Source organism: Oncorhynchus masou, chromosome 31, assembly GCF_036934945.1.
Source record: "Oncorhynchus masou masou isolate Uvic2021 chromosome 31, UVic_Omas_1.1, whole genome shotgun sequence".
NCBI lineage: Eukaryota > Metazoa > Chordata > Actinopteri > Salmoniformes > Salmonidae > Oncorhynchus > Oncorhynchus masou.
This window is the reverse complement of record NC_088242.1, coordinates 55924024-55946403: the sequence shown is the minus strand read 5'-3', so window position 1 is coordinate 55946403 and position 22380 is coordinate 55924024. Positions and strand designations below refer to the sequence as shown.

General features: G+C 44.5%; 1 protein-coding gene across 4 annotated transcripts; it reads right to left on the bottom strand.

Moving 5' to 3' along the window:
• Window positions 1–25: 25 nt before the first annotated feature.
• LOC135524150 (AMP deaminase 3-like) lies at window positions 26–22188 on the bottom strand. 4 transcript variants are annotated; one of them, XM_064951375.1, is made up of 15 exons: window positions 21970–22188; window positions 15023–15248; window positions 14605–14797; window positions 14243–14408; window positions 13798–14017; window positions 13579–13708; window positions 13234–13428; window positions 12775–12906; window positions 12521–12684; window positions 8741–8867; window positions 6629–6792; window positions 4365–4485; window positions 1878–2051; window positions 1502–1612; window positions 26–1231 (listed from the first exon to the last, which is right to left on the bottom strand). In XM_064951375.1, the coding sequence occupies exons 2-15, from the start codon at window positions 15241–15243 to the stop codon at window positions 1055–1057; spliced, it is 2295 nt and encodes a 764-aa protein (XP_064807447.1). In that variant the 5' UTR covers window positions 15244–15248; window positions 21970–22188; the 3' UTR covers window positions 26–1054. The 4 variants fall into 4 exon arrangements, with proteins under 4 accessions (XP_064807447.1, XP_064807446.1, XP_064807444.1 ...); XM_064951374.1 differs by having other exon boundaries at window positions 15023–15245; XM_064951372.1 differs by lacking the exon at window positions 21970–22188 and adding an exon at window positions 20256–21032.
• Between the last annotated feature and the right edge of the window lie 192 nt (window positions 22189–22380).

Sequence of the window (22380 nt, the reverse complement as noted above, 5' to 3'; positions counted from 1 at the left end):
ACAGTTTGATTCTGTTTGTGTGAAATATTGTAAGTAACTCTTTATTGTCATATAAAAACATACATTTCCTCTATCGCATCATGTACAATACAGTTGAACAACATTTTATACTGCATTGAGACAAGGGTGAAAGTCTCCCAAATGTGTAATATTCGGCACATGATACTAGTTAACCTTTTTGAAGTGATTTTTGTGGACCATCTCAACAGCAGTGATATAATGAGCACCTCGGAGGAGCATTCAAAATGGTGGAAGGGGCTCCGTAGCAAACCTCTCTTCGCAAACTTGTATAATAATAAAAAACACCACCACCCTCAGACACAGTTACAACAGGGATACAGACCTCGAAAAACAATGAATCAAAATGTATGGCTATCCTTTACATGCGAGTCCTTTTTACCTGACATAGTAATATCCCTCCTACCACTATGTACTGTATTTCAAATAGAAAGGCCACAATGACACAACGACCGGTGTGCTCTTGGATTTGGCTTTTAATCTGGCGTTGAGAGCTCCTGTGTTGGCACAGTTGGTAGTATTTCTTGAACAGGACACGAGAACTATGGTAGTGCACAAGCAGTGTCTCTCTGGATCCTATGTTCAACTACAAACAGGGTTTTCGTGGTAGGGATGAGGTTCTACTTTATCAAACACCATATGGGAAAAAGGCATGCAGACCAAAGAGAACAAGAATCAATAGGGTAATGTTGATTTGCCTAGTGCGGTGCTGTTGGCTTGGTTTGATTTGGTGTGGCTTACACGGTACAGTCTCATTCATTTAGCTCTGTGTCTTATTCTCTCAGTATTACTGTAGCGCGGTAGCAGTACAGGATTTGCCTGTGGTCTAGAGCTGAAGTGGAGAGAGACCAGAGGTCACTCTAACCCTTTTCAACACTACTGTCACGACCCAAACCATACTGTGCTGCCACAGATACTTTTAACATTGACCTTTCCAACACTGTCCCAACAGCTACTGTGTGGTAAATGTGTAACCAGGCAAGCGCAGTACAGCTCCGCCTGGCTCGGTAGTGTGAAAAGGGTCTCTGTGCTGTGGTCACTCGACCTGCGTGCCGCCGGCCTCGGTCTTCACAGCCTCCACCAGGAAGCTGAGCTCATTGCACAGGGTCTCGTGGCGGTAGGCCATGCGGATCTGAGCCACATTGGTCCGTCTAATGTCATTCCCCTCGGGCCCGTCCTGCAGGTAGTTGGCCCCCAGGAAGTGCTTCTTTTCCTGGCAGGAGAAAAGGGGGATACAGGATACGTGTCACTAAATGCGTGTCACTTCGGTGACACAGCACTGGGACACACGCAGGAGTTCCATGAGGAGGTGGTCGGGGATGGCTACTGAAATCACTTGTGAGGTGACGCCCCGGTGAGTTCTCCGAAGCTGTCGGCATGAGCTTATAGAGGGTGAAAGCATCTGTCACTGTCAGCAGGCACTACTCGTGTTTGCCGCAACGCTACCCAGCAGTTCTATTTACCAGGTATTGATTTACTGTACCTGATGAGACAGACCACTCTGCAGCACACTGTTCCTGGCGATTTCACATGTGTCACAGGTGCTTAGCTTCCACAACTGGGCTGCGATGGCATATTCCTCCATCAAGGCCTCCTGCAGCATGGACAAACAGACAGGGGGGAGTTTCCCCAAAAGCTTCTTTGCTAACACGCTACCTTATTTCACGCACAGAAGACTAACCGTCAAACATTGATTTTACAATTGTTACTCTCTGGTTGATGTGAGCTGGGTTGTGTAGATCTAATTATTACGACGATGAGGTTCGTCTTGCCTTCTGGTAGGCTAGTTGTCATTTCTGCCACATTGCTTACACCAATCCAATCATTTCATATGTACAGAAGTGCCCAGTGTCTCTGACCTTGGTGTAGTGGAACTGCATGGGGTCGTCGGTGGACAGGGACACACACAGGCCCTTCTGGAGGAACTCCTTGAGAGGGTTCTTCGAGTACTCCAGGAACAGGCTGTTGTTGCTTAGAGGAGACATGGCGATGGGGACCTGGGCCAGGTAGTACAGGTACTGCAGCACAGGACTCTGAGAAGGGAGAGATGGAAATATGTCAACACTCCCTTTGTCTTGGCTTTGAGCCATGGGTAGGGGGAAGGGTGGGGTTGTTTGGGCGGGTGTGAGAGCTAGGAGGGGACTCAGGTGGGATCTGGGGAAAGGATGGTTGGGATGGGATGGGAGGGGAAGCTGTATGGGGACCTGGGATCATGGGAGGAGGGAGACAGGTTCTTATGGTCTTCCACAACTTTCTACATTTTTCATAGATTGCCATGTTTAAATTGTACCATTTGCAACCTTAGAAAATGTACCAAACTGTGCCATTGTATATTCTACTGCTGTTTCTCATGATTGGTATGCACAAAAAATGTAACACCAAGTTCCAGGGAAGCTTTCCCAATCTTCATTCTTCGATTGTGAAATTCTAGGTCTTTATTGTCTGATCCACCCTTAACATAACAGTGTGATAAAGACCTCAATAGATGTAACATGTCCAAGTTCAATCCAATTATTTCAGGAGTTAGATAATCAATTGTGTCAAATACTCAATATAGTCTATTCAAAGTTAACAAAAACACTAAGATCTGTTTACAAAGGTAGACAGGTGGTTTTTACTGTATTCGTTTCCACTTAGCTAAAATAAGCTGCTGATTTGTCATGTATGTCATCCCAGTGCTTGTGAAGTGAACATGGTGGAGCTGTGCTGTGCAACTGAAAAGTGTCCTTTTGACACAAAGAAGCTGATGAAATGTGAAGTGATTCAGTTCTCAGTAAGTGGGCGCTCTTGACCTTTTTGGTAAAAAAAAGAAGAAAAAAAGGTTTCTGTGGAAAGCAACCAAGGAGAGGAAATGTATATTTCAAATACACTATATATACACAAAAGTATGTGGACACCCCTTCAAATTTGTGGATTCGGCTATTTCAGCCACACCCGTTGCTGACAGGTGTATAAAATCGAGCACACAGCCATGCAATCTCCATAGACAAACAATGGCAGTAGAATGGCCTTACTGAAGAGCTCCGTGACATTCAACTTGGGAGGCCTCCCGGGTGGCGCAGTGGTTAAGGGCGCTGTACTGCAGCGCCAGCTGTGCCATCAGAGACTCTGGGTTCGCGCCCAGGCTCTGTAGTAACTGGCCGCGACCGGGAGGTCCGTGGGGCGACGCACAATTGGCCAAGTTTCGTCCGGGTTAGGGAGGGCTTGGCCGGTAGGGATGTCCTTGTCTTATTGCGCACCAGCGACTCCTGTGGCGGTCCGGGTGCAGTGCGCGCTAACCAAGGTTGCCAGGTGCATGGTGTTTCCTCCGACACATTGGTGCGGCTTGGTTGGGTTGTGTATCGGAGAATGCATGACTTTCAACCTTCAACCAACGTCTCTCTCCGTTGTAGCGATGAGACAAGAAAAAAGGGATAAAATTAAAAATATATATTTTTAAACTGTATGCCGGGAGCTTCATGAAATGGGTTTCCATGCCCGAGCAGCCGAACACAAGCCCAAGATTACTGTGCACAATGCCAAGCGTCGGCTGGAGTAGCAGTGGAAATTAGTTCTCTGGAGTGATGAATCACGCTTTACCATCTGACAGTCCCACAGACGAATCTGGGTTTGGCGGATGCCAGGAGAATGCTACCTACCCCAATGCATAGTGCCAACTGTAAAGTTTGGTGGAGGAGGAATAATGGTCTGGGGCTGTTTTTCATTGTTCGGGCCAGGCCCCTTAGTTCCAGTGAAAGGAAATCTTAACGATACAGCATACAGTGACATTTAGACGATTCTTTGCTTCCAACTTTGTGGCAACAGTTTGAGGAAGGCACCTTCCTGTTTCAGCATAATGCCCCTGTGCACAAAGCGAAGTCCATACAGAAATGGTTTGTCAAGATCGGCGTGGAAGAATTTGACTGGCCTGCACAGAGCCTTGACCTCAACCCCATCGGACACCTTTGGGGTGAATTGGAACGCCGACTGCGAGCCAGGCCTAATCACCCAAAATCAGTGCTCGACCTCACTAACGCTCTTGTGGATGAATGGAAGCAAGTCCCTGCAGCAAAGTTCCAACATCTAGTGGAAAGCTTCCCCAGAACAGTGGAGGGTGTTATCGCAGCGAAGGGGGTCCAACTCCATATTAATGCCCATGATTTTGGAATGAGATATTCGATGAGCAGACTTTTGGTCGTGTAGATTAGACAGAAGGGAAAAGCTTCCATTCCCACTGAAAGGTGATTTATGAGCTGTGTGGCTCAGCACAGCTTTAAAAGATTATAATTCCTGTTACATGTAATCCTTTACTACCCAACCTTGGGCATGTCATAGGTAATGATTAGGGGTCAGTTGAGGTTTCGGACCTTCTTCAGGTTGAGACCGTGGGAGATGTTGTCGGCCGTGAGGAAGGCAGAGACCAGGTGGGTGATAGAGCCGGCCTCGCCACAGTGGGGCCTGAACTGGAAGGTGTTGAGGCCTCGTTCCCTGAGGGAAAACAAAGAATGACGCATTACATAAAGAAGAAGGAGACAAATTTCTGTAACAGTTAGACAAATAAAGTACAGTGGCAAGAAAAAGTATGTGAACCCTTTGGAATTACCTGGATTTCTGCACAAATTGGTCAAAACATTCCATTTGATCTTCGTCTAAGTCACAACAATAACACAGTCTGCTTAAACGAATAACACAAACCATTATACATTTGCATGTCTTTATTGGACACACTGTGTAAACAGTCACAATGGAGGGTGGAAAAAGTATGATCCCTTGCGGAACAGACCTGCACATTCCTCTTTCCAAAACTGTTTCAGTGCAGCAATATTCTTGGGATGTCTGGTGTGAACCTCTCTCTTGAGGTCATACCACAGCATCTCAATCGGGTTGAGGTCAGGGCCACTCCAGAAGGCGTATTTTCTTCTGTTGAAGCCATTCTGTTGTTGATTTACCACTGTGTTTTGGGTCGCTGTCCTGTTGCATTTCCCAACTTCTGTTGAGCTTCAATTGGCGGACAGATAGCCTTACATTCTCCTGCAAAATGTCTTGATTGACTTGGGGATTAATATTTCCATCAATGATTGCAAGCTGTCTAGGCCCTGAGGCAGAAAAGCAGACCCGAATCATGATGCTCCCTTCACCATACTTTATAGTTGGGATGAGGTTTTGATGTTGATGTACTGTGCCTTTTTATCTCCACACATAGTGTTGTGTTTTCCTTCCAACAACTCAACTTTGGTTTCATTTGTCTACAGAATAATTTGCCAGAAGCGCTATGGAACATCCAGGTGCTCTTTTGCGAACTACAGACTTGCAGCAATGTTGTTTTTTTTGGACAGAAGTGTCCTTTTGTGGTGTCCTCCCATGACCACAATTCTTGTTTAGTGTTTTACGCATCATAGACTCGTCAACAGAGATGTTAGCATGTTCCTGAGATTTCTGCAAGTCCCTAGCTGACACAAGGATTCTTCTTAACTGTCACGCCCTGATCTGTTTCACCTGTCCTTGTGCTTGTCTCCACCCCCCTTCAGATGTCACCATTCTTCCCAATTATCCCCTGTGTATTTATATCTGTGTTCTCTGACTGTTTGTTGCCAGTTCGTCTTGTTATTTCAAGCTATCCAGCGTTTTTCCTGTCAGCGCCTATGTTTCCCAGCCTCTCTTTCCTCGTCCTCCTGGTTTTTTGACCTTTGCATGTCCTGACCCTGTACCCACCCACCTGACCTCTCTGCCTGACCCTGAGCCGGGCTGCCGTCCTGTACCGTTGCTCCACCTCTGGATTACTGAACTCTGCCTGACCCTGAGTCCACCTGCCATCCTGTGCATTTACCTTACCGTGGATCTTCGACCCCTACCTGCCTTGACCTGCCTTGACCTGCCTTTGCTACAATAGACATTGTTACTTCAACAGTCTGCATCTGGGTCTTACCTTGATTCCTGATATTAATCTCATTAAGCATTCTGCGCTGTGTTCTTGCAGTCATCTTTGCAGGAAGGCCACTCCTAGGGAGAGTAGCAACAGTGCTGAACTTTATCCATTTATTGACAATTTGTCTTACCGTGGACTGATGAACATCAAAGCTTTTAGAGATACTTTTGTAACCCGTTTCAACTTCATGCAAGTCAACAATTCTTAATCTTAGGTCTTCTGAGATCTCTTTTGTTCGAGGCATGGTTCACACCAGGCAATGCTTCTTGTGAATAGCAAACTCAAATTTTGAACCAACATCTCCAATCATGTCTCATTGATTGGACTCCAGGTTAACTGATTCCTGACTCCAATTAGCTTTTGGAGAAGTCCTTGGCCTAGGGGTTCACATACTTTTCCAACCTATACTGTGAATGTTTAAATTATCTATTCAATATAGACAAGAAAAATAAAATCATTTGTGTATTATTACTTTAAGCACACTGTGTTTGTCTGTTGTTGTGACTTAGATGAAGATCAGATCAAATTGTATGACCAATTTATGCAGAAATCCAGATAATTCCAAAAGGTTAACATCCTTTTTCGTGCCACTGTATGTATTGTACATTGCGAGTCTACCTTTAAACATAGCAGTAGGCTACACATAGGAATAACATTAGCACAGTACATGTTTTCCTGACACCCTGGTCATGAGCAGTGACTTACTTCCTCAGGTTGTTGAGGACCATGATGTTGGCGTACATGTGGAAGAGGTAATAACTGTAGGGGGGGTTTTCGCCTGAGGTCCACTCCTCGGGTTTGGGGCTCTTGTAGGAGAACATGTGGTCACTGTGCTTGGACTCATCATCCACGCTGTCGAACCCGGTCACCTACAGGACAGGAGGTGACCTGAGCAGGTGCCATAGCTGAAGCACTAACCATTTTGGCACTAAATTGCTGCTACACATGATGCTTGACACAGGAGTGTGCTACACGTTGGTGGTGGTAGAAGTCGTGAATTACTCTCATACAATGTAAAAAGTACTACTGTATGAATGCAATCCAATACCAACATTTTATGAGGAATATATATATGTGTGTGTGTGTGTGTGTGTGTGTGTGTGTGTGTGTGTGTGTGTGTGTGTGTGTGTGTGTGTGTGTGTGTGTGTGTGTGTGTGTGTGTGTGTGTGTGTGTGTGTGTGTGTGTGTGTGTGTGTGTGTGTGTGTGTGTGTGTATATACAGTTGAAGTTGGAAGTTTACATACACTAAGGTTGGAGTGCCTTTAAACAGCTTGGAAAATTCCAGAAAATGATGTCATGGCTTTAGAAGCTTCTGATAGGCTAATTGACATCATTTGAGTCAATTGGAGGTGTACCTGTGGATGTATATCAAGGCCTACCTTACAACTCAGTGCCTCTTTGCTTGACATCATGGGAAAATCAAAAGAAATCAGCCAAGACCTCAGAAAAAAAATTGTAGACCTCCACAAGTCTGGTTCATCCTTGGGAGCTATTTCCAAATGCCTGAAGGTACCACGTTCTTCTGTACATACAATAGTACGCAAGTATAAACACCATGGGACCCCTCAGCTGTCATACCGCTCAGGAAGGAGATGTGTTCTGTCTCTGAGAGATGACCGTACTTTGGTGTGAAAAGTACAAATCAATCCCAGAACAACAGCAAATGACCTTGTGAAGATGCTGGAGGAAACAGGTACAAATTAATCTACATCCACAGTAAAACAAGTCCTATATCGACATATCCTGAAATGCCATTCTGCAAGGAAGAAGCCACTGCTCCAAAACCGCCATATAAAAGCCAGACTATGGTTTGCGACTGCACTTGGGGACAAAGATAGCACGTTTTGAGAGAAATGTCCTTTTTATCTGATGAAACAAAAATAGAACTGTTTGGCCATAATGACCATCGTTATGTTTGGAGGAAGATGAGGGAGGCTTGCAAGCCGAAGAACACCATCCAAACCGTGAAGCACGGGGGTGGCAGCATTATGTTGTGGGGGTGCTTTGCTGCAGGAGGGACTGGTGCACTTCACAAAATAGATGGCATCATGAGGAGAAAAATTAGGTGGATATATTGAAGCAACATATCAAAACATCAGTCAGGAATTTAAAGCTTGGTCGCAAATGGGTCTTTCAAATGGCCAATGACCCCAAGTATACTTCCAAAGTTGTGGCAATGGCTTAATCACAGCAAAGTCAAGGTATAGGAGTGGCCATCACAAAGCCCTGACCTCAATCCTATAGAAAATGTGTGGGCAGAACTGAAAAAGCGTTTGTGAGCAAGGAGGCCTACAAACCTGACTAAGTTACACCAGTTCTGTCTGGAGGAATGGGCCAAAATTCACCCAACTTATTGTGGGAAGCTTGTGGAAGGCTACCCACAGTGTTTGACCAAAGTTAAACAATTTAAAGGCAATGCTACCAAATACTAATTGAGTGTATGTACACTTCTGACCCACTGGGAATGTGATGAAAGAAATAAAAGCTGAAATAAATAATTCTCTACTATTATTCTGACATTTCACATTCTTAAAATAAAGTGGTGATCCTAACTGACCTAAGACAGGGAATTTTTACTAGGATTATATGTCAGGAATTGTGAAAACCCGAGTTTAAATGTATTTGGTTAAGGTGTATGTAAACTTCCGACTTCAACTGTGTGTGTGTGTGTGTGTGTGTGTGTGCGTGTGCGTGTGCGTGTGCGTGTGCGTGTGCGTGTGCGTGTGCGTGTGCGTGTGTGTGTGGTTATTTGACCATTTCTGACTTGGAAAATCAGTCTAAAGTTGAGCTACTCCACTGTGTTTTGTAAATACTCACGTATTTCAAGAAAATGTGTATCTCTTTGTTCTTTTGTGGATTGACTGTAGCCTCGAACAGTGGGAGGAAAATATTCTCCAGCAGCTTGGCGAAGTTTGGTATGATCTTCTTCGACCTGAAAATGTCACTGCAAGACAAAATGTTACATTTGTGAAACATATCTTTAGATAGACCGATGTAATTTGCTTGATCACTGTAAGACTGATTGATTGGTGGATTCAGTTCAATTATTTGTTGATAAATAATAATGCTGACAACAGCCTTTCTTTGTTAATGTAGCAGCACCATTCCTACTATCCTTTGTGTGACTTATACACTCATAGACAAAAATGGTTCCAAAATGTTTTTTGGGCTGTCCCCATAAGAGCACCCTTTTTGGTTCCAGGTAGAACCCTTTTGAGTTCGATTTAGAACCCTCTGTGGAAAGGGTTTTACAAGGAACCCAAAAAGGTTCTACCTGGAACCAAATGGGTTCTACCTGGAACCAAAAATGGTTCTTCAAAGGGTTCTCCTATGGGGACAGCCAAATAACCCTTTTAGGCTCTGGGAATCAATTGCTTCGAAGTTAAATAACAACCAGTAAAAGGGACCATAACCTTGGTTGACAATGTAACGTCCTAAACTCAGCGAAAAAATAAACATCCCTTTTTCAGGACCCTGTCCTTCAAAGATAATTAGTAAAAACCCAAATAAATTCACATACAGTGCCTTGCGAAAGTATTCAGCCCCCTTGAAATTTGCGACCTTTTGCCACATTTCAGGCTTCAAACAAAAAGATATAAAACTGTATTTTTTTGTGAAGAATCAACAACAAGTGTGACACAATCATGAAGTGGAACGACATTTATTGGATATTTCAAACTTTTTTAACAAATCAAAAACTGAAAAAATGGGCGTGCAAAATTATTCAGCCCCTTTACTTTCAGTGCAGCAAACTCTCTCCAGAAGTTCAATGAGGATCTCTGAATGATCCAATGTTGACGTAAATGACTAATGATGATAAATACAATCCACCTGTGTGTAATCAAGTCTCCTTGTAAATGCACCTGCACTGTGATAGTCTCAGAGGTCCATTAAAAGCACAGAGAGCATCATGAAGAACAAGGAACACACCAGGCAGGTCCGAGATACTGTTGTGAAGAAGTTTAAAGCCGGATTTGGACACAAAAAGATTTCCCAAGCTTTAAACATCCCAAGGAGCACTGTGCAAGCGATAATATTGAAATGGAAGGAGTATCAGACCACTGCAAATCTACCAAGACCTGGCCGTCCCTCTAAACTTTCAGCTCATACAAGGAGAAGACTGATCAGAGATGCAGCCAAGAGGCCCATGATCACTCTGGATGAACTGCAGAGATCTACAGCTGAGGTGGGAGACTCTGTCCATAGGACAACAATCAGTCGTATATTGCACAAATCTGGCCTTTATGGAAGAGTGGCAAGAAGAAAGCCATTTCTTAAAGATATCCATAAAAAGTGTCATTTAACGTTTGCCACAAGCCACCTGGGAGACACACCAAACATGTGGAAGAAGGTGCTCTGGTCAGATGAAACCAAAATTGAACTTTTTGGCAACAATGCAAAACGTAAAAGCAACACAGCTCATCACCCTGAACATACCATCCCCACTGTCAAACATGGTGGTGGCAGCATCATGGTTTGGGCCTGCTTTTCTTCAGCAGGGACAGGGAAGATGGTTAAAATTGATGGGAAGATGGATGGAGCCAAATACAGGACCATTCTGGAAGAAAACCTGATGGAGTCTGCAAAAGACCTGAGACTGGGACGGAGATTTGTCTTCCAACAAGACAATGATCCAAAACATAAAGCAAAATCTACAATGGAATGGTTCAAAAATAAACATATCCAGGTGTTAGAATGGCCAAGTCAAAGTCCAGACCTGAATCCAATCGAGAATCTGTGGAAAGAACTGAAAACTGCAGTTCACAAATGCTCTCCATCCAACCTCACTGAGCTCGAGCTGTTTTGCAAGGAGGAATGGGAAAAGAATTCAGTCTCTCGATGTGCAAAACTGATAGAGACATACCCCAAGCGACTTACAGCTGTAATCGCAGCAAAAGGTGGCGCTACAAAGTATTAACTTAAGGGGGCTGAATAATTTTGCACGCCCAATTTTTCAGTTTTTGATTTGTTAAAAAAGTTTGAAATATCCAATAAATGTCGTTCCACTTCATGATTGTGTCCCACTTGTTGTTGATTCTTCACAAAAAAATACAGTTTTAGATCTTTATGTTTGAAGCCTGAAATGTGGCAAAAGGTCGCAAAGTTCAAGGGGGCCGAATACTTTCGCAAGGCACTGTATATTCATAGTAAAGGGTTTAAACACTGTTTCCCGTGCTTGTTCAATGAACCATCGACAATTAATGAACATGCATATGTGGAACGGTCGTTAAGACACTAACAGCTTACAGACGGTAGGCAATTCAGGTCACAGTTATGAAAACTTAGGACACTAAAGAGGCCTTTCCACCGACTCTAAAAAACACCAAAAGAAAGATGCCAAGGGTCCCTGCTCATTTGTGTGAACATGCCTTAGGCATGCTGCAAGGAGGCATGAGGACCGCAGATGTGGCCAGGGCAATAAATTGCAATGTCCGTACTGTGAGACGCCTAAGACAGCGCTACAGGGAGACAGGAAGGACAGCTGATCATCCTCGCAGTGGCAGACCATGTGTAACAACATCTGCACAGGATTGGTACATCCGAACATCACACCTGCGGGACAGTTACAGGATGGCAACAACAACTGCCCGAGTTACACCAGGAAAGCACAATCCCTCCATCAGTGCTCAGACTGTCCGCAATAGGCTGAGAGAGGCTGGACTGAGGGCTTTTAGGCTTGTTCACTTCTTCACTGACGAGTCACAGTTTTGTTTCACCAGGGGTGATGGTCAGATACGCGTTTATCGTTGAAGGAATGAGCATTACACCGAGGCCTGTACTCTGGAGCGGGATCGATTTGGAAGTGGAGGGTTTCGTCATGGTCTGGGGCGGTGTGTCACAGCATCATCAGATTGAGCTTGTTGTCATTGCAGGCAATCTCAAAGCTGTGCATTACAGGGAAGACATCCTCCTCCCTTATGTGGTTCTCTTCCTGCAGGCTCATCCTGACATGACTCTCCAGCATGAACACTGACATTCCTGTCTTGCAGGAAATCACGCACAGCCATTCTGTGCCTGATCTTCTGCAAGACAGGAATGTCAGTGTTCTGCCAAGGCCAGCGAAGACATCTGGGACCTGTTGGATCAGAGGGTGAGGGCTAGGGCCATTCCCCCCAGAAATTTCTGGGAACTTGCAGGTGCCTTGGTGGAAGAGTGGGGTAACATTTCACAGCAAGAAATGGCAAATCTGGTGCAGTCCATGAGGAGGAGATGCACTGCAGTACTTAATGCAGCTGGTAGCCACACCAGATAATGACTGTTACTTTTGATTTTGACCCCCCTTTGTTCAGGGACACATTATTCAATTTCTGTTAGTCTGTGACTTTTTCAGTTTATGTCTCAGTTGTTGAATCTTATGTTCATACACATATCTACACATGTTAAGTTTGCTGAAAATAACGCAGTTGACAGTGAGAGGGCGTTTCTTTTTTTGTGAGTTTCTTTTATTTTACTTTTTAATTTTTTTAATCTTCATTGCCATGGAACACTTACAACTAGTGCAGTTTTACAAAGACCATTGTGGTTGAAGCATTGTAGTACCACTAACCTGGAGATCAGCAATATTCCCTTATCTTCCCTTCTCCCTGTGGCACTTACTAGATCCTGGGCACTTGGATGATCCAGCGCATGTTGGGGGAGTGAACCTTGTGCTGAATGAACCATGAGGCCAGGCTCTCCCACTCATCAGGGGAGCGGCCGTAGATGGACATACGGGGCTCTGCGTGCTGGTACTTACTCTCCTCCAGCTCATGAGCCACTTCCTGTTATAGAGGAAGAGGAAAGCAATTGCAGTATGTTAGAGGTTCCCATGATAGTGGAATTGTGATCTTGATCTTAAGTTGACGCTATACCTTGATGATGCGTGCAAAGTATTCCCCTCTGATGTAGTTGTCTGTTTTCAGGTAAATCTCTCGGAGTTCGCTTGCTCCTACAGGGTTGTACTTGGAGTTGAACTTGTCAAAGCGGTGAAATGTTTGCCTTCCCTAAGAGAGTACACGTTTATCATTTATGACATGTTTTTTTTTGTCAACAACAGCAGTTTAGCACCACTATCATTGTGATCCTCAAACACACTATTGGCAAGTTACATGGAACCTACAGCAGAACTGGAATTGTTTAAAGACATACTTCTGAGTATTCATATATGCATTATAATGATGTTATGAACTGCTTATGAGCAGTTTAATTGTCATGCAGAATAGGTTATTAAATGTGTTAAAAATCTTGATGCAAACTGTAATAACCTAAATACTTTCCAACAATATTATTTCAAGCATTGGAGTGTCTAAGAGTTTCTGGAACATTCTTACAGCATGTACGTCCAGGGAGTCCACAGTGAGGTCATAGGGGTCCATGGCCAGGGTGTCAAACACCTGTTTCAAGGTGATCATCTGCCCTCCCTTCTCCAGCACCACGCGGTCTGCCTCGGTCTTGTAGGTGGTCTGGATGAACTTCAGCAGGTGCTTCTGGTTCATGCAAGCGGCTGCATGGATGTGAGTGTCTACCTGTATTCGCGAGGAGGCATAAGCCGACATATTTTGTCAGCTTGTTCTAAAGCTCAGCTTGAGTCAGTGAGATGTCATTTATGACCATGTAATCATGGGAGTTTCAACTCTTGTATTTGCATTCCATCTTAAACTATATGCGTCACCAACCTTCCGGACGTTATAGAAGTCTCTGTGAGGCACACCTTTCAGCTCCTTCAGCTCAGCCATCTCATTCAGCATCTCGTGCAGATAGAACTTGGAGGCCACGAAGTTCAGTCGTCTGTAGCAGTAGGTTTTCCTGGAATGACAATGAGATGATATGAGAAACACCGTAATAGAGGGGGTCATTGGGAATTGGGCAACAGTGTGAGGTGGTGGGGTGCTCACGTGGGCCCGTCTACGATCATGGCGAGGACATGACTCAGGTCAATGGCGAAGGTTTCCAAGTCAGGGTAGGGCAGGCTGTGGGGCTGCTGCTGCTTCAGGGCCTCTGCATCGTCGTACACGTACACTATGCCGTCCTTCATCTGTAGAGAGTAGTTCAGGTCGTCAGGGATGCCCTCCGTAGTGTACGGGTCCTCCCCCTCACGAGGGCAGGGGCACATATCTGCAGAGGACAGGATCAAATAAGTGACCAGAGGGAAGAGAGGAGAGAGATGATAGGTGAAAGGAAATGACAGAAGAAGAGGCTGAGAACGAGTGTCTCGAAGTGGAGTTACTTTTCTAAAGCTTGAGCTCAGAAATAATCAAGGAAAAGCTGTTTCTAAGACTCTTAGCCCCAAAGCTGGTACTGTATGTGGTTGATGCTGGATGTGTACATGTGATTCTCTACCTGGCAAGATCTCATCCTCCACGTTCCACTTCTGGTTCTCAGCACTGCGAAGGAACTGGGCGGTGGTTCTGGGGAAACGGTGGTAGGCCAGCCTGGAGTACTTCTCCCTGATGAACAGGGCCTTCATCAGTGTCTTGGCTGCCTGTTCATAGTCCTCCACTGTTATCTGGGAAGAATGCGTGTTGACAGGCCATTATAGGCAATACACTGTCATTAGAAATGGCAACACCTAGAAGTATTGTTTCCAAGCTAGCTCTTGCCTTGGTATAATTTTTGGGGGGTCATTGCATGAAGGATATGGCATGATTTGTGATGTGATTCAATGAGATTATATAAATATATTATGTTATGATGACGCTTACCCCTGCACAATAATCTCCGCTGATGGTGACCCTCTGGAACTCTGGGGAGTTCTCTGGGATACTGGGGCAGACAGGTGCGCCAGGGAAGAGCAAAGGAGTGACTACAGACATAGCCCACTCTGGATTGATGTTGAGGGAAGTGGGGAACTGCTGAGATACCAACTGGGAACGCTTCATCTTAAAACTCTTCTTCCTGGAGAGATCAACATCATACAAGGTGATAAGTGGACATTCCGGACCCTAGTCTCCATTTTAAATCAATGTCGTTCAAGTCACTTTGGGAAAATAATCCTCACTGAAAGTGTCTACATTTGAAGTTCAGTTCATTTCAGTGACTTGACATGAACCGAAATACTTTGAAATTGACTCCCAAAGTCCCTGACCTATTAGACCCATTAGTTTATATGTGCCCTCTGACCTCTTGGTGCTTTCCTCAGAGTACTGCTCGGCGATCTCCTTGAGCATCTCCATCTCCCGGTCCTGGTGCAGGCCGATGGGGCAGTCCTCAGGCACGGTGTACATGGACAGGGCATCCTTGGTGTCCTCCTCCTTCAGCACCGAGGCGTACACCTTCTCTGCCAGCAGACGCACCGACTCATCCACCTCGCTCAGCGAGATCTTGGGGAACTGACGCGGCATCTCTACTGAAACAGAGGAACACAGGTTTAAAACACATGGTGTAATTGTCCTTAGGATTTGAGTTATAAAATGATTTATACAGTACCAGTCAAAAGTTTGGACACACCTACTCATTCCAGAGTTGTTTCTTTATTTTTTTTTACTATTTTCTACATTGTAGAATAATAGTGAAGACATCAAAACTATGAAATAACACTTATGGAATCATGTAGTATCCAAAAAAGTGTTAAACAGATTCTTCAAAGTAGCCACACTTTGCCTTGATGACAGCTTTGCACAATCTTTGGTATTATCTCAACCAGATTCATGAGGTAGTCACCTAGAATGCATTTCAATGAACAGGTGTGCCTTGTTAATAGGTGGAATTTATTTCCTTCTTAATGCATTTGAGTCAATCAGTTGTATTGTGACAAGGTAGGGGTGGTATACAAAAGATAACCTTATTTGGTAAAAGACCAAGTCCATATTATGGGAAGAACAGCTCAAATATTCAAAGAGAAACGAAAGTCCATCACTACTTTAAAACGTGACGGTCAGGCAATCCTGAAAATGTCAAGAGCTTTGAAAGTATCTTCAACTGCAGTTGAAATCAGCAAGCGCTATTATGATGAGGACCGCCACAGGAAAGGAAGACCCAGAGTTATAAGTTCATTAGAGTTAACTGCACCTCAGAAATTGCAGCCCAAATAAATGCTTTACAGAGTTCAAGTAACGGACACGTCTCAACATCAACTGTTCAGAGGGGATTGCGTGAATCAGGCCTTCATGGTCGAATTGCTGCAAAGAAACAACTACTAAAGGACAAGAAATTAAAGAAATTGACATTAGACCGGTTTAAATATGTCCTTTGGTCTGATGAGTCCAAATTTGAGATGTTTTGTTCCAAGCGGTATGTTTTTGTGAGACGCAGAGTATGTGAACGGATGATCTCCACATGTGTGGTTCTGACCTTGAAGGATGGAGGAGGTGTGATGATGTGGGGGGGCTTTGCTGGTGACACTGTCAGTGATTTATTTAGAATTCAAGGCACACTGAACCAGCATGGCTACCACAGCATTCTGCAGTGACACTCCATCCCATCTGGTTTGTGCTTAGTGGGACTACCGTTTGTTTTTCAACAGGACAATGACCCTACACACCTCCAGGTTGTGTAAGGGCTATTTGACCAAGGAGAGTGATGGCGTGCTGCATAAGATGACCTGGTCTCCATCTCAACCCAATTGAGATGGTTTGGGATGAGTTGGACCGAAGAGTGAAGGAAAAGCAGCCAACAACAGCTCAGCATATGTGGGAACTCCTTCAAGACTGTTGGAAATGCATTCCAGGTGAAGCTGGCTGAGAGAACGCCAAGAGTGTGCAAAGCTGTCATCAAGGCAAAGGGTGGCTACTTTGAAGAATATAACATCTATTTTGATTTGTTTAATACTTTATTTTGCTTACCACATGATTCCGTTTGTGTTCTTTCATAGTTTTGATGTCTTCACTATTATTTTATAAAAGTAAAAAATAAAGAAAAACCCTTGAATGAGTAGGTTTTCAAACTTTTGACTGGATCTGTAAATGACTTGTAAATGAAAACTGTTGGTATGATTATTATATTATCTCTGACGAAATACTGCTGTTAGGGAAAATAAAAGCTCTTGGCAGAGACAGTAAATACAAGCACAACATGCTGAATCTGAGAACCCGGTGTAATGGGAACACGTGTTTGCAACACCTCGGCTTAAATCACTGCAGTACACATGTCCTTGAGTGTCCTTGTCCTCTATGTGCCTTCATTTGCTGTCGGAGTCGTAATCATGTTACAGTAAACAAAACTGTTCACCAAAAAGGGCACGTTACAGAGACGGCATCACTGTTGACCTCCTGGATCAGAGCTCAGTCACTGAGCATGAAAAGGAAAACCGTTCCCCCACCCAGCCTCTCTGTCTCCAATTGTCGGTCTCAGTGACTCTGTGCATTTTGTTGGTAAAGCATTTTCGACTGTGATGCAGACAAAATGGCCTTGATAATGTGTTGAGTACGCATATCAATCAAATATCCGTTCATGGGATAGTATGAGCTCATGGCTGATCATGTCAATATTGTTGCTGCACAGGATGCAAAAAAAAATAATAATGAGTTTTTAAAATGAGTGACCATATTAGGCGACTCCTTTCTTGTTCTACAGAATTGCCCATAGGCTTGGTTCAGGGTAGATCTGGTTACTGCGGTGTTTGTTTCTGCCTGGCAGTTTCACAAAACCACTGTTATGCAACAAACATGGTTTCGTTCACGTCTTTCAGTTCCATTGTCTGTTCCTGTGTTGTAGCACAAAACCAACTCTATTCACATGAAATGAGACAGAATATTCCCAGTCAGACCAAGCGGACAGAGATAAGGAGGGGTTAACAATCTTGAGGTCCATTTCTACTGTAAAAGGCTAAGACCACCCAGAGTCTTTGTTGTTTTAGTATTCAGTTATTTGCAGACTATATTACTCTTGGTTCCCAGGACCTTTCTGCAATGTTTATTTGTGTAGCCCTCAAGCCTTACAATTACCGGGCTTCCATTTGCAACCAATTGATTCTGCTGATTCACGTAGCTCCGCCATTTTGGAGGGACACAGACCTTTGGTTGCTATCCAACTATCCAGTCTATGATGTTTGCTGTGTTCTTATTTTATTGACCATGTCTCCACGTGTGACTATGAATACAAGTGCCACTATTAGCATCTGTGACTGAGTGGGTCAGTTGGCCAGTTCACCAGTCAGACGTTACGGATACAGTGTAGAGCAACAAGCCACTCTATCAAATGAGTGCTTCACTGTTGACTCTCTTTCACCAAATGTTGACATGGAACTCAAGCCATCTAAGATCTTTCAACAACTCCAGTGCCCTAAAATAGGCCTACAATGCTTTGGAACATTTCCCCACTTGTTGGAACATTTCCAGGCTGTTCCTCGTCCAGCGTCTCCAGGAAGGCCGCATTTCCGACGAGTCTTCCCAACACATGCGTACTGTTCCAACAGCTGGGCTCATCAAATGAAATGTTATTTACCTCATGCACTGAATACAACGTGTGTAGACTTTACAGTGAAATACTTGTTTACGAACCTTTCCCAACGATGCTGAGTACAAGTACCAGATCAATGTGCAGAGATACTTGAGGTGGATACGGTGCATTTGGAAAGTATTCAGACCCATTGACTTATTCCACATTTTCTTACATTACAGCCTTATTATACAATGTATTCAATTGTTTTTCCCCTCATCAATCTACACACAATACACCATAATGACAAAGCAAAAACAGGTTTCTAGAAATGTTTGCACATTTATTACAAATAAAAAAAACTGAAAACTCACATTTACATAAGTATTCAGACCCTTTACTCAGTACTTTGTTGAAGCACCTTTGGCAGTGATTACAGTCTCGAGTCTTCTTGGGTATGACTACAAGCTTGGCACACCTGTATTTGGGGAGTTTCTCACATTCTTCTCTGCATATCCTCTCAAGCTCTATCAGGTAGGATGGGGAGCATCGCTGCATAGCTATTTTCAGGTCTCTCCGGAGATGTTTGATCGGGATCAAGTCCGGGCTCTGGCTGGGCCACTCATGGACATTCAGAGACTTGTCCCGAAGCCACTCCTGCGTTATCTTGGCTGTGTGCTTAGGGTCATTGTCCGGTTGGAAGGTGAACCTTTGCCCCATTCTGAGGTCTTGAGCACTCTGGAGCAGGTTTTCGTAAAGGATCTCTCTGTACTTTGCTCCGTTCATCTTTCCCTCGTTCCTGACTAGTCTCCCAGTCCCTGCCGCTGAAACAAATCCCCACAGCATGATGCTGCCACCACCGTGCTTCACAGTAGGGATGGTGCTAGGTTTCCTCCAGATGTGACTTTTGGCATTCAGGCCAAAGAGTTCAAACTTGGTTTCATCAGATCAGAGATTCTTGTTTCCTTTAGGTGCCTTTTGGCAAACTCCAAGCTGTCTGTCTTGTGTCTTTTACTAAGTAGTAGCTTCCGTCTGGCCACTCTACCATAAAGGCCTGATTGGTGGGGTGCTACAGAGATGTGTTCTCCCATCTCCACAGAGGAACCCTGGAGCTCTGTCAGAGTGACCATCTGGTTCTTGGTCACCTCCCTGACCAAGGCCCTTCTTCCCTGATTGCTCAGCTTGGCTGAGTTTGGCTAGGCGGCCGAGTCTTGGTGGTTCCAAAATTCTTCCATTTAGGAATGATGAAGCGCACTGTGTTCTTGTAGAAACATCTCAAGGATGATCAATGGAAACAGGATGCACCTGAGCTCAATTTTGAATCTCATAGCAAAGGATCTGAATGCTTTTCTAAATAAGCTATTTCTGTTGTTTTTTTGTTTATACATTTACAAAAAATTCTATAAACCTGTTTTTGCATTGTCATTATGGGGTATTGTGTGTAGATTGATGAGGGGATTTAAAATATATATATATATTAGAATAAGCTGTAACGTAACAAAATGTGAAAAGAAGTCAATGTGGTCTGAATGACCTGCACCACACTGCTAAGTTTCTGACCTCCTCCTTAGAGTCAAACTCAGCGGCGTCGGTGATCACCCAACCCCATCCGACCCATACGCTGTCTATGGCAGCCTGACGCATATACATACAACACAGTCAACAACAGTGTATATGGGGACAATAAACTGAGTCATTTACTGAGGGATTTAGTTGTTGACTTTGTGTCCGTGTGGAAGGTCAGTGCCTCTATACACCATCACACACAATCCAAACACATGACATCATCAAACTGGCGACTTATTAACTTATTGTCATTTCCTCTGAAAATGCTTTTTCAGCATTTGTCTATTGTCAACTTGCTGTGCTTCCTCACAGTATTTTCTTACACACAGGAAGTGCTCTATCCAGTAGATCCTGACCCTCAGAGTGCCCCAAGCCATAGAAATTCAATGACCCCTGCCATTCACACCACGCCCATTGTCATCATCACAACACAACGGGATGGTCAGTAGCTAGCTTTTTCTCTCACTCTTACCTTCTGCAGTGATCCGGGCCATGCCTGGCTCTCTGGCTCTGAGTGATGAGTCTGTATTCCCCAGTAGTGACTCTCTCTGTCTCTCTTGTGAATCTCTTTATCACACTGTTGATCACTGTTGTGACACAGGAGGGACTCCCTGTGGTGACTCTCTGTCTCTCTTGTGAATCTCTTTGTATCACTCTGTTGATCACTACTGTGACGCAGGAGGGGCTCCCTGTGGTGACTCTCTCAGTCTCTCTTGTGAATCTCTTTGTATCACTCTGTTGATGACTACTGTGACGCAGGAGTGTCTCCCTGTGGTGACTCTCTGTCTCTCTTGTGAATCTCTTTGTATCACTCTGTTGATCACTACTGTGACGCAGGAAGGGCTCCCTGTGGGGACTCTCTCAGTCTCTCTTGTGAATCTTTTTGTATCACTCTGTTGATCACTACTGTGATGCAGGAAGGGCTCCCTGTGGTGACTCTCTCTGTCTCTCTTGTGAATCTCTTTGTATCACTCTGTTGATCACTACTGTGAGGCAGGAGGGACTCCCTGTGGTGTCTCTCTCTGTCTCTGTTTTGACAGCCTCTCTGTCTCTTCGGTGTGATACGGTTGCTTTATCTCTTTCTGTGTGTCTTTCTCAGGATTCGATCAGTTGTTTATCAGCCCTGGTCTCTGTATGAGGCAGCAGCTGGTTGTTTCTGTGTCTTGAGTATCCTTTCCCTCTCTATTTTAGGAGGCTGGGAGCGTCATGGCGACCCGACCCGCTAATCCAAGTCGTGTATGTCACAACGGGCTCTCAGCGAGGCAGTGACTCAACACTCACTGAGAGATAGGGTGACGGGGGAACCTAATGTCCTCCTGATCCCCCCCCACCCACCCACCATACACTGTAACAGTTGTAAGGAAAACAGGAGAGCAGAGTACTTCATTCTTGCTTGAATAGATCATTACTGGCAGGAGGCAACCCCTTTGCCTTTGATTTTCTAGCCATGTCTTTGAGGGAGGCAAGCAAGACGCTCTGCTAAACAGCAAAGGTTTTTAAAAAATATGCTTGTCTGCACCAGCTGGCTCTACTTAAAGCTAGGCCTGGAACTGAGCCATTGCAGCCTGCCAGGAGCATAGCAACCACACCCTGCACTGTGGCGAACAGACAACTGAGCTTTACCAGGTTTCCATCATCCATAACAGGACAAAGAATACAAGTACCTGATAGAATAGAACGTGCGGTGCGCACTAGAGCTTATGGTAATTTATGGAACACTCTGTCCCTGAAACATTGTGTCACACTGAATGAAACACAGTGAAGGACACAATGTTGTAGTAAAATGCACACATTCCCAATCCCATGCTTTGATTGACCTTGACATAGGATACCAGGCATAGAGTACTGAATCCGTTTTGCAGTGAGTGGCCTCCTTTACCCTTACTATATGCTGGGTGTCAACAGTCACATGTGCCCCGAAGCATTTACAGAAACAACAAACATAATGTAATCCCAATAGTAGTAGGCAGACACACCAGGGTGAGAAATGACTGGAGCTACTTGTGCGGTGCAATGATCACAACCACTGGTCCAGTGACAGGAAATGGAAAGTGTCAGGAACAAGTCAGATTACAAACGCAGTTAGAGGGAAGTAAAACAAATGTCGTTTGTCTCCAATGAAAACGTGCAACCCCCCCCCAAAAAAAAACAAAAAACAAAGTGTGAGACACAGGCCTGCTACTTACCCTAAAGTGTAACAAAGCTGAGAAGGTGGTAGATATATTGTCTTGGTGCGTTGTTTATTTGTTCGGTGTTGTCTCCTGAAGCTACAGAATCAGACGAGTGGAGTGAGTGTGTGGTGCTCTCAGCAGACCACTTCCATTGATTTATCTATTGAAAGGCTGAGCTGCGTCTCCCCGGCCGATCCTTTATTCGCATTGGAAACAATTGGAGGAAACCTGACTCCGCCTCGGAAAGCATTGCTGCTGTATCTGCCCATCCCACAGAAACTTGTGTGTGTGCCAGTCCTATCCTATCCTGTCCCAGTCCCAAAACCACCACTTCCTCATCTCTCAGTCCCACTCAGAGCCACACACAACCACAGCCGCTCTCCAGATTATTTCTTGACTAATTATGGCATTGGAATTGTATTATAT